Source organism: Phaenicophaeus curvirostris, unplaced genomic scaffold (assembly GCF_032191515.1).
Source record: "Phaenicophaeus curvirostris isolate KB17595 unplaced genomic scaffold, BPBGC_Pcur_1.0 scaffold_692, whole genome shotgun sequence".
NCBI classification, from domain to species: Eukaryota; Metazoa; Chordata; class Aves; order Cuculiformes; family Cuculidae; genus Phaenicophaeus; species Phaenicophaeus curvirostris.
The window spans coordinates 1-11,281 of NW_027207203.1; the positions used below are offsets into that span (position 1 = coordinate 1).

The window sequence follows — 11,281 nt, forward strand, 5'->3', positions numbered from 1 at the left end:
GAAAAGGGCGGGAAAGGGGGAGGGGAAAAGGGGAAAAGGGATCGAGGAAAAGGGGAGCGCAAGGAAAACGTGGAGGGTTTTGAGGTTCTCCAAAGGGATCTGAACAGGCTGGATCCGTGGGCTGAGAGCAGTGGGATGAGGGTTAACGAGGCCAAATGGCGGGTCCTGCACTTGGGGCACAACAACCCCGAGCAGCTCCAGACCAGGAGAAAAGGAGCTGGAAAGTGCCTGGAAGAGAAGGACCTGGGGGTGTTGGTTGACCAGGAGCCAGCAGGGGCCCAGGGGGCCAAGGAGGCCAAGGGCATCTGGGCTTGGAGCAGCCCCAGCGTGGCCAGCAGGGCCAGGGAGGTTCTTCTCCCTCTGGACTCGGCACTGGTGAGACCGCTCCTCAAATCCTGGGGTCAGTGCTGGGCCCCTCACCACAAGGAGGATGTTGAGGCTCTGGAGCGAGTCCAGAGAAGAGCAACAAAGCTGGTGAGGGGGCTGGAGAAGAAGAGGAGCGGCTGAGAGAGCTGGGGGGGTTCATCCTGGAGAAGAGGAGGCTGAGGGGAGAGCTCGTTGCTCTCTCCAACTCCCTGAGAGGAGGTTGTGGAGAGGAGGGAGCTGGGCTCTTCTCCCAAGGGCCAGGGGACAGGACGAGAGGGAACAGCCTCAAGCTCCACCAGGGGAGGGTCAGGATGGACAGCAGGATGAAATATTTCCTGGAAAGGGTCGTTGGGAGCTGGAAGGGGGAGGGGGTCGAGTCCCCTTCCCTGAGGGGTTTACGGGACGGGAGGACGAGGTGCTGAGGGACACGGGTCAGTGATCGATGGGGATGGTTGGACTCCATGATCCAGCGATTCTAATGGCGCGCCGGGCGCTGAGGCGCATGCGCAGAGCGGCGCGGGGGACGCCGGGAAGGTGGAGGAGGAGGAGGAGGAAGAAGAAACATGGCGGCCCCGGCGCTGGAGCGCTGGGTGTCCGGGGAGCTGCAGGAGCTGCTGGGCATGAGCGGCCGCCACGTCCCCGCCTTCCTGGTGGCGCTGGCGCGGCGGAGCCGCAGCCCCGAGGAGCTGCTGGAGCGGCTGCGGGACACCGAGGCGCTGCGGGTGGAGGAGCCGCGCGTCAGGGCCTTCGCCAGGGAGCTCTGGGACAAGGTGCGGCCCTGGATCTCAGCCCTCTCTCCGTTATTGGGGTCCCCCCTGGTTCTCAGGGTCATCCCGGTTCTCGGTTCAGGCCCCCATCATTGGGGTTCCCCCCTTTCTGAGCCCTCCCCCCGTCATTGGGGTCCCCCTGGTTCTCAGCCCTCCCCCCATCATTGGGGTCCCCCTGGATCTCAGCCCTCTCTCCATTATTGGGGTCCCCCCCGATTCTCAGTCCTCCTTCCATCATTGGGGTCCCCCCCTTTCTGAGTCCTCTCCCCATCTTTGGGGTGTCCCCCCCCGGTTCTCAGTCCTCCCCCCATTATTGGGGTCCCCTCTGGTTCTCAGGGTCATCCCGGTTCTCGGTTCAGGCCCCCATCATTGGGGTTCCCCCCTTTCTGAGCCCTCCCCCCGTCATTGGGGTCCCCCTGGTTCTCAGCCCTCCCCCCATCATTGGGGTCCCCCTAGATCTCAGTCCTCTCCCCATTATTGGGGTGCCCCCTGGTTCTCAGGGTCATCCTCGTTCTCGGTTCAGGTCCCCATCATTGGGGTCCCCCCCTTTCTGAGTCCTCCCCACATCATTGGGGTCCCCCCAGTTCTCAGTCCTCCCTCTATCATTGGGGTCCCCCTGGTTCTCAGCCCTCCCCCCATCATTGGGGTCCCCCTGGATCTCAGTCCTCTCCCCATTATTGGGGTCCCCCCTGGTTCTCAGGGTCATCCTGGTTCTCGGTTCAGGCCCCCATCATTGGGGTCCCCCCCTTTCCGAGCCCTCCCCCCATCATTGGGGTCCCCCCTGGTTCTCAGCCCTGCCCCCATCATTGGGGTCCCCCCCAGTTCTCAGCCCTCCCCCCATCATTGGGGTCCCCTTGGTTCTCAGGTCACCCCCCATCACTGGGGTCTCCCCTGGATCTCAGCCTTCTCTCCATTATTGGGGTCCCCCCCGGTTCTCAGTCCTCCTTCCATCATTGGGGTCCCCCCCCTTTCTGAGTCCTCCCCACATCATTGGGGTGTCCCCCCCCGGTTCTCAGTCCTCCCCCCATTATTGGGGTCCCCCCTGGTTCTCAGGGTCATCCTCGTTCTCGGTTCAGGCCCCCATCATTGGGATCCCCCCCTTTCTGAGTCCTCCCCACATCATTGGGGTCCCCCCAGTTCTCAGTCCTCCCTCTATCATTGGGGTCCCCCTGGTTCTCAGCCCTCCCCCCATCATTGGGGTCCCCCTGGATCTCAGTCCTCTCCCCATTATTGGGGTCCCCCCTGGTTCTCAGGGTCATCCTGGTTCTCGGTTCAGGCCCCCCATCATTGGGGTCCCCCCTGGTTCTCAGCCCTCCCCCCATCATTGGGGTCCCCCCTGGTTCTCAGGCCTCCCCCCATCATTGGGGTCCCCCCAGTTCTCAGGCCTCCCCCCATCATTGGGGTCCCCCTGGTACTCAGGTCACCCCCCCATCACTGGGGTCTCCCCTGGATCTCAGCCTTCTCTCCATTATTGGGGTCCCCCCCGGTTCTCAGTCCTCCTTCCATCATTGGGGTCCCCCTAGTTCTCAGGTCAACCCCTCATCATCAGGGACCCCCCAGTTCTCACTCCTTCCTCTCTTCTTGGGGTCCCCTGTGGTTCTTGGGGTCCCCCTGGTTCTCATTTCAGCCCTCCCATCATCAGAGACCCCCCAGTTCTCACTCCTCCCTGTGTTCTCGGGGTCCCCCCTGGTTCTTGGGGTCCCCCTGGTTCTCATTTCAGCCCTCCCATCATCAGGGACCCCCCAGTTCTCACTCCTCCCTGTGTTCTCAGGGTCCCCCCCTGGTTCTTGGGGTCCCCCCCTGGTTTTTGGGGTCCCTCTAGTTCTCAGGTCAACCCCTGACCCCCATCATTGGTTCTCAGCCCTCTCTCCATTATCGGGGTCCCCCCCCCCCGAGATTTCAGGCTCCCTCTATTATCAGGCAGTGGGAGGAGGGGGCGTGGCCAGCCGGGAGGGGGCGTGGCCAGCCGGGAGGGGGCGTGGCCAGCCGGGAGGGGGCGTGGCCAATTGACCATTAAATACATTGACTGTCTTATGGGGGCGTGGCTTCCTCGATGGGGGCGTGGCCTAACGCTGTCTGTGTGTCTTTCCCCCCCCCCAAGGTTCCCCGCGATGCCCCCCGGGAGCCCCCGGGGCGGGCGGCCGAGCGAGCGGCGCGGGAGCTGCAGCAGCGCGGCCGCGGCTACCGCCTGCTGGACAGTGACGAGGACGAGGACGATGAGGCCGCAGGGCCGGCCCCGGCCTCCCGACCCCCGCGCCGGAGCCACCTGCGCCAACGCTGCCGCTCCGAGTCGCCCGAGGAGGCCAGCCCCGAGCCCCCCGCCCCGCCGTGAGTAGCCTCAGGGGGTCCCCACTTGGTTCTCGGGGTGCTCTCTGCATCTCAGGCATTGTTAGTGTCTGGTTCTCTCCGTTATTGGGGTCCCCCCTGGCTCCTGGGGTCCCCTCTGCTTCTTAGATATTATTATTAGGTAGTTCTCACCATCATTGGGGTTCCCCCTGGTTCTTGGGGTCCCCCCAGCATCCGGGTGCCCCCTGCTTCTTGGGGTCCCTCCAGCATCGGGGTCCCCCCTGCTTCTTGGGGTCCCCTCTGCCTCTCAGACATTATTATTGTGTAGTTCTTTCCATCATTGGGGTTCTCTCTGGTTCTTGGGGTCCCCCCAGCATCAGAGTCCCCCCTGCTTCTTGGGGTTCCTCCATTATTGGGGTCCCCCCTGGTTCCTGGGGTTCCCTCTGCCTCTCAGGCATTATTATTATGTAGTTCTCGCCATCACTGGGGTTCTCCCTGGTTCTTGGGGTCCCCCCAGCATCAGGGTGCCCCCTGGTTATCGGGGTTCCTCCAGCATTGGGGTCCCCTCTTGGTTCTCAGGATCTTCTCTGCTTCTCAGGCATTATTATTATCTGGTTCTCTCCATTATTGGGGTCCCCCCTGGTTCTTGGGGTCCCCTCTGCTTCGCAGACATTATTATTATCTGATTCTCTCTATTATTGGGGTCCCCCCATGGTTCTTGGGGTCCCCCCAGCATCAGGGTACCCCCTGGTCCTTGGGGTCCCTCCAGCATTGGGGTCCCCTCTTGATTCTGAGGGTCCCTTTTGCTTCTCAGGCATTATTAGTATCTGATTCTCTCCATCATTGGGGTCCCCCCCTGGTTCTCGGGGTCCCCTTTGCTTCTCAGACATTATTAATATCTGATTATTTCCATTATCGGGGTCCCCCCTGGTTCTTGGGGTCCTTTTTTAGCTCTGCCCCCCACTTCTAGGGGTTTTGGGGTCCCCAGGGGTGCCCCTGTCCCCTTAGTTCTTGGGATCCTCTTTTATTATCAATATTTCTTCATTATGGGGGTGTCTGATTCTTCTTTGGAGTCACCAGAGGTTCTTAAATATTAAATAAGTGTAAATGTAAGTATTGGGGTGCTCCCTGGCATTTTAGGGTGCCCCGTAGGGGTCCCTCCTTGCCCTTTGGTGTCCCCTGAGCTTTTGGGGTCCCTCTGGATGCCGAATCCGCTTGGGATTTTGCCCTTCGCATCCTCAGGCTCCCTTGAAACCTCTCGAGCTTCAAGGAGTTGGGGGGGGGGGCGGGTTTGGGGGGTCCCCCAACCCTGCGCCCCCCAATTTTCCAGGGCCGCGCCCCCCGCCGAGGAGCCGGAGGCGGAATGGGAGGCGTCGGAGCGGGAGCGGCTGCGAGACCTGGAGGAGCGCGACGCCTTCGCCGAGCGCCTGCGCCAGCGCGACCGCGACCGCACGCGCCACCTCGGCCCCCGCCCCGACGCCAAGGTGAGGGCCACGGCTCGGGGGGGGGCCGCTGAGCGCTTTGGGGGGGCCCCTGGCTGGATCTGGGGGCGCTTCCCCAGCCTTCTGCCTCCGATTTGGTGTCTCCGGGCGGGAGCGGGGAGGCCGGAGGCGACTTTAATGCTGAAATTTGGGGGGTTCCCCTTCTTCACCCCCGTTTCCGCGCTCTTTGCCCCCGTTTCCGCGCTCTTCGCCCCGTTTCCTCGCTCTTCGCCCCGTTTCCTCGCTCCTCGCCCCCGTTTCCCTCGCTCCTCGCCCCCGTTTCCTCGCTCCTCGCCCCCGTTTCCTCGCTCCTCGCCCCCGTTTCCTCGCTCCTCGCCCCCGTTTCCTCGCTCCTCGCCCCCGTTTCCTCGCTCCTCGCCCCCGTTTCCTCGCTCCTCGCCCCCGTTTCCTCGCTCTTTCCCCCCCTCCTCTCCCCATTTCCCCCCCTCCTCTCCCCATTTCCCCCCCTCCTCTCCCCTTTTCCCCCCCTCCTCTCCCCTTTTCCCCCCCTCCTCTCCCCTTTTCCCCCCCTCCTCTCCCCTTTTCCCCCCCTCCTCTCCCCATTTCCCCCCCTCCTCTCCCCATTTCCCCCCCTCCTCTCCCCATTTCCCCCCCTCCTCTCCCCATTTCCCCCCCTCCTCTCCCCATTTCCCCCCCTCCTCTCCCCATTTCCCCCCCTCCTCTCCCCATTTCCCCCCCTCCTCTCCCCATTTCCCCCCCTCCTCTCCCCTTTTCCCCCCCTCCTCTCCCCTTTTCCCCCCCTCCTCCCCCCTTTTCCCCCTCTCCTCCCCCCTTTTCCCCCTCTCCTCCCCCCTTTTCCCCCTCTCCTCCCCCCTTTTCCCCCCCTCCTGCCCCCTTTCCCCCCCTCCTCACCCCATTTCCCCCCCTCCTCACCCCATTTCCCCCCCTCCAGGCTTACGAAGAAGCCCAGAAACGCCTCAAAATCGCTGAAGAAGACCAAAAATCCATGGTGAGCCCCAAAATCCAGCAAAACCTCCCTCCGGGGGGGCTCTTGTTGCATCCTGAATCCTCCCCTGTGATCTCCCCACCCTTTTTTTTTTCTTTTTTCCCACCTTCCCCGTATCCAGGTCCCGGAACTACGGAAAAAATCGCGGCGCGAGTACCTGGCGAAGCGCGAGCGGGAGAAGCTGGAGGAGCTGGAGGCGGAAATCGCCGACGAGGAGCTGCTCTTCGGGGAGGAGACGCTGACGGGCGCCGAGCGCCGCGAGCTCCGCTACAAACGCCGCGTGCGGGACCTGGCGCGCGAGTACAAACGGGCCGGCGAGAAGGAGAAGTTGGAGAAGAGCAACCGCTACCACATCCCCGAGGAGACGCGCGGCAAGGTGGGGACCCCCGAATCCTTCCTGGGGCCTCAAAGCCTTCAACCGCCACCTCCCTGGCCGTTTTATCACCTCTAGAATCCATCCAGCACCCCAAATTCTCCCCCCGGTGCCTCAAATCCTCCAACCAGCACCCCGGTGTCCATCCTATCAGCTCCAGAATCCATCCAGCACCCCAAATCCTCCTCCCAGCACCCCAGAAGCTCCCACCAACGCCCGAATCTCCATCCTATCAGCTCCAGAATCCATCCAGCACCCCAAATCCTCCTCCCAGCACCCCAGAAGCTCCCACCAACGCTCTCATCTCCATCCTGTCACCTCCAGAATCCATCCAGCACCCCAAATCCTCCCCCTGGTTCCTCAAATCCTTCAACCGGCACCCCAGCGTCCATCCTATCACCTCCAGAATCCATCCAGCACCCCAAATTCTCCACCCGGTGCCTCAAATCCTTCAACCAGCACCCTAACGTCCATCCTATCACCTCCAGAATCCATCCAGCACCCCAAATCCTCCCCCTGGTGCCTCAAATCCTTCAACCAGCACCCTAACGTCCATCCTATCAGCTCCAGAATCCATCCAGCACCCCAAATCCTCCCCCTGGTGCCTCAAATCCTTCAACCAGCACCCTAACGTCCATCCTGTCATCTCCAGAATCCATCTAGCACCCCAAATCCTCCCCCTGGTGCCTCAAATCCTTCAACCAGCACCCCAGTGTCCATCCTATCAGCTCCAGAATCCATCCAGCACCCCAAATCCTCCTCCCAGCAGCCCAGAAGCTCCCACCAACACCCTTATCTCCATGCTATCAGCTCTAGAATCCATCCAGCACCCCAAATCCTCCTCCCGGCACCCCAGAAACTCCCACCAACGCCCTAACGTCCATCCTATCACCTCCAGAATCCATCCAGCACCCCAAATCCTCCCCCCGGCGCCCCAAAACTCCCAACAATGCCCTAATCTCCATCCTATCATCTCCAGAATCCATCCAGCACCCCAAATCCTCCCCCCGGCGCCCCAAAACTTCCAACAACGCCCTAATCTCCATCCTATCATCTCCAGAATCCATCCAGGACCCCAAATCCTCCCTCCGGCACCCCAGAAGCTCCCACCAACACCCTAATCTCCATCCTATCACCTCCAGAATCCATCTAGCACCCCAAATTCTCCCCCCGGTGCCTCAAATCCTTCAACCAGCACCCTAATGTCCATCCTATTGCCTTCAGAATCCATCCAGCACCCCAAATCCTCCTCCCAGCACCCCAGAAGCTCCCACCAACACCCTAACATCCATCCTATCACCTTCAGAATCCATCCAGCACCCCAAATCCTCCCCCCGGCACCCCAAAACTCCCAACAACACCCTAATCTCCATCCTATCACCTCCAGAATCCATCCAGCACCCCAAATCCTCCTCCTGGCACCCCAGAAGCTCCCACCAACACCCTAACATCCATCCTATCACCTCCAGAATCCATCTAGCACCCCAAATTCTCCCCCCGGTGCCTCAAATCCTTCAACCAGCACCCTAATGTCCATCCTATTGCCTTCAGAATCCATCCAGCACCCCAAATCCTCCCCCTGGTGCCTCAAATCCTTCAACCAGCACCCCAGTGTCCATCCTATCATCTCCAGAATCCATCCAGCACCCCAAATCCTCCTCCCAGCAGCCCAGAAGCTCCCACCAACACCTTTATCTCCATCCTATCAGCTCTAGAATCCATCCAGCACCCCAAATTCTCCCCCTGGTGCCTCAAATCCTTCAACCAGCACCCCGGCGTCCATCCTATCAGCTCCAGAATCCATCCAGCACCCCAAATTCTCCCCGTGGTGCCTCAAATCCTTCAACCAGCACCCCAGTGTCCATCCTATCATTTCCAGAATCCATCCAGCACCCCAAATCCTCCCCCTGGCACCCCAGAAGCTCCCACCAACGCCCTAACGTCCATCCTATCAGCTCCAGAATCCATCCAGCACCCCAAATCCCCCTCCTGGCACCCCAGAAGCTCCCACCAACGCCCTAACATCCATCCTATCAGCTCCAGAATCCATCCAGCACCCCAAATCCTCCCCCCGGCGCCCCAAGACCCAGATAATTACTGCCAAGCTACCTTCCAGCCCTCCAGATCCCCCCTGTATCCCCCCACGATCCCTCCCATCACTCCCAGGATCCCCAAATCCCCCCTTTGTCCCCCCAAGATCCCTCCCATCACCCCCAGCATCCCCCAAATCCCCCCTTTGTCCCCCCACGATCCCTCCCATCGCCCCCAGGATCCCCTAAATCCCCCATTTGTCCCCCCAAGATCCCTCCCATCGCCCCCAGGATCCCCCAAATCCCCCCTTTGTCCCCCCACGATCCCTCCCATCGCCCCCAGCATCCCCCAAATTCCCCCTTTGTCCCCCCAAGATCCCTCCCATCACCCCCAGGATCCCCCAAATCCCCCCTTTGTCCCCCCAAGATCCCTCCCATCGCCCCCAGCATCCCCCAAATCCCCTTTTTGGGGGTTGTGGGGCCCCCCAGAGCGGTTTCACTGTTCTTGCTGCCCCCCCTTGCCCCCCCGTAGAAGATTCCGGAGCGCGAGGAGGCGACGGGAGGGGAGGAAGAGCGGCTGGCGCCGCGGGACGAGCAGCGGCGATGGGAGGAGGAGCGCATCGGGGCGGCTTCGCTGCGGTTCGGGGCGCGAGACGCCGCGCGCCGTCAGCCCTCCAAGGAGTACGACTACGTGCTGGAGGAGGACGAGATGATCCAGTTCGTTAGCGCCGTGCAGATGAAGGGCACCGAGCCGGAGAAGGTTTTTGGGGGGGCGGCTGAGGGGGTGCTGGGGGCGATGGGAGGGATCGTGGGGGGCTGGAGGAGGGAGTTGGGGGGCTGGAGGGGGTTCTGGGGTGATGGGAGGGATCGTGGGGGGCTGGAGGAGGGATTTGGGGGGATGGAGGGGGTCCTGGGGGATGGAGGGGGGGATTTAGGGAGGTTGGAGGGGGTCCTGAGGGGCTTTAGGGGGTTCTGAGGGTGATGGGAGAGATTCTGGGAGGCTGGAGGAGGGATTTTGGGGGCTGGAGGGGGTTCTGAGGGTGATGGGAGGGATTTTGGGGGGCTGGGGGAGGGATTTGGGGGGCTGGAGGAGGTCCTGAGGGTGATGGGAGGGATTCTGGGGGGCTGGAGGAGGGATTTTGGGGGCTGGAGGGGGTTCTGAGGGCTATGGGAGGGATCTTGGGGGGCTGGAGGGGGTTCAGAGGGTGAAGCGAGGGATTCTGGGGGTCTAGAGGGGGTCCTGAGGGTGATGAGAGGGATCTTGGGGGGCTGGAGGAGGTTCTGAGGGGACCTGAGGGGACGATGAGGGCTCGGGGGACACTGAGGGGCCCTGAGGGGACGATGGGGGCTCAGGGGACACCGAGGGGACGATGAGGGCTCTGGGGACACTGAGTGGACTCTGAGGGGACGATGAGGGCTTGGGGGACACTGAGGGGCCCTGAGGGGACGATGGGGGCTCAGGGGACACTGAGGGGACCTGAGGGGACGATGAGGGCTCAGGGGACACTGAGGGGGCCTGAGGGGACAATGAGGGCTCTGGGGACACTGAGGGGGTCTGAGGGGACGATGAGGGCTCTGGGGACACTGAGGGGACGATGAGGGCTCAGGGGACACTGAGGGGGCCTGAGGGGGTGATGAGGGCTCAGGGGACACTGAGGGGGCCCGAGGGGACGATGAGGGCTCTGGGGACACTGAGGGGGCCTGAGGGGACGATGAGGGCTCTGGGGACACCGAGGGGACCTGAGGGAACGATGAGGGCTCAGGGGACACTGAGGGGCCCTGAGGGGACGATGAGGGCTCAGGGGACACCGAGGGGACCTGAGGGGACGATGAGGGCTCAGGGGACACTGAGGGGCCCTGAGGGGACGATGAGGGCTCAGGGGACACTGAGGGGGCCTGAGGGGACGATGAGGGCTCAGGGGACACCGAGGGGACCGAGGGGACGATGAGGGCTCAAGGGACCCTGAGGGGATGATGAGGGCTCAGGGGACACTGAGAGGGCCCGAGGGGACAATGAGGGCTCAGGGGACACTGAGGGGGCCTGAGGGGACGATGAGGGCTCGGGGGACACTGAGGGGGCCCGAGGGGATGCTGGGGGGCTCTGGGGACCCCTGGGGGGTGACAGGGGGTGCCGGTCCCCGCAGGAGGTGCCGGCGCCGGTGCCCGAGGCGGAGCGGCGGCGTCAGACGGCGCAGGAGGTTCGCCGCAGCCTCCCCATCTTCCCGTACCGCGACGAGCTGGTGGCCGCCATCGCCCAGCACCAGATCCTCGTCATCGAGGGCGAAACCGGCTCCGGGAAAACCACCCAGATCCCCCAGTACCTGCACGAGGAGGTGGGGGGGCAGGGAAAGGGGCTGGGGGGGGGCAAATGAGGGGGGGCTGGGGGTATTACGGGGCTGATGGGGGTAGATATGGGGGTTGAGGGCGTGGAGGGGGGCAAATGAGGGGGGGCTGGGGGTATTAGAGGGCTGATGGGGGCAGATATGGGGTGATGGGGGCAGATAAGGGGGCCAGGGGGCAGGTAGGGAGGCAAATGAGGGGGTGCAGGGGGTAAATAGGGGTATTAGAGGGTATGAGAGGGGTGATGGGGGCAGATAAGGGGGCCGAGGGGCAGGTAGGGGGGCAAATGGGGGGGTGCAGGGGGTAAATAGGGGGATTAGAGGTGGGTGATGGGGGCAGATAAGGGGTCTGAGGGCATGGAGGGGGGCAAATGAGGGGGTGCTGGGGGTAGATAGGGGGGTTAGAGGGCGTGAGGGGGGTGATGGGGGCAGATAAGGGGGCCTGGGGCAGGTAGGGGGGCAAATGAGGGGGTGCTGGGGGTAGATAGGGGGGTTAGAGGGCGTGAGGGGGGTGATGGGGGCAGATAAGGGGGCCTGGGGCAGGTAGGGGGGCAAATGAGGGGGTGCTGGGGGTAGGTAGGGGGGTTAGAGGGCATGAGGGGGGTGATGGGGGCAGGTAAGGGGGTCTGGGGCAGGTAGGGGGGCAAATGAGGGGGTGCAGGGGGTAAATTG

General features: G+C 62.9%; 1 protein-coding gene across 1 annotated transcript; it reads left to right on the forward strand.

Moving 5' to 3' along the window:
* Positions 1-904: 904 nt before the first annotated feature.
* LOC138735314 (pre-mRNA-splicing factor ATP-dependent RNA helicase DHX16-like) lies at positions 905-10,603 on the forward strand (the record flags this gene model as incomplete). The annotated part of the gene is made up of 7 exons (XM_069883217.1): positions 905-1,136; positions 3,235-3,461; positions 4,750-4,903; positions 5,814-5,870; positions 5,989-6,243; positions 8,803-9,030; positions 10,415-10,603. Coding segments are annotated over exons 1-7 (1,317 nt in total), but the record flags the coding sequence as incomplete, so codon positions are not given.
* Positions 10,604-11,281: the final 678 nt, after the last annotated feature.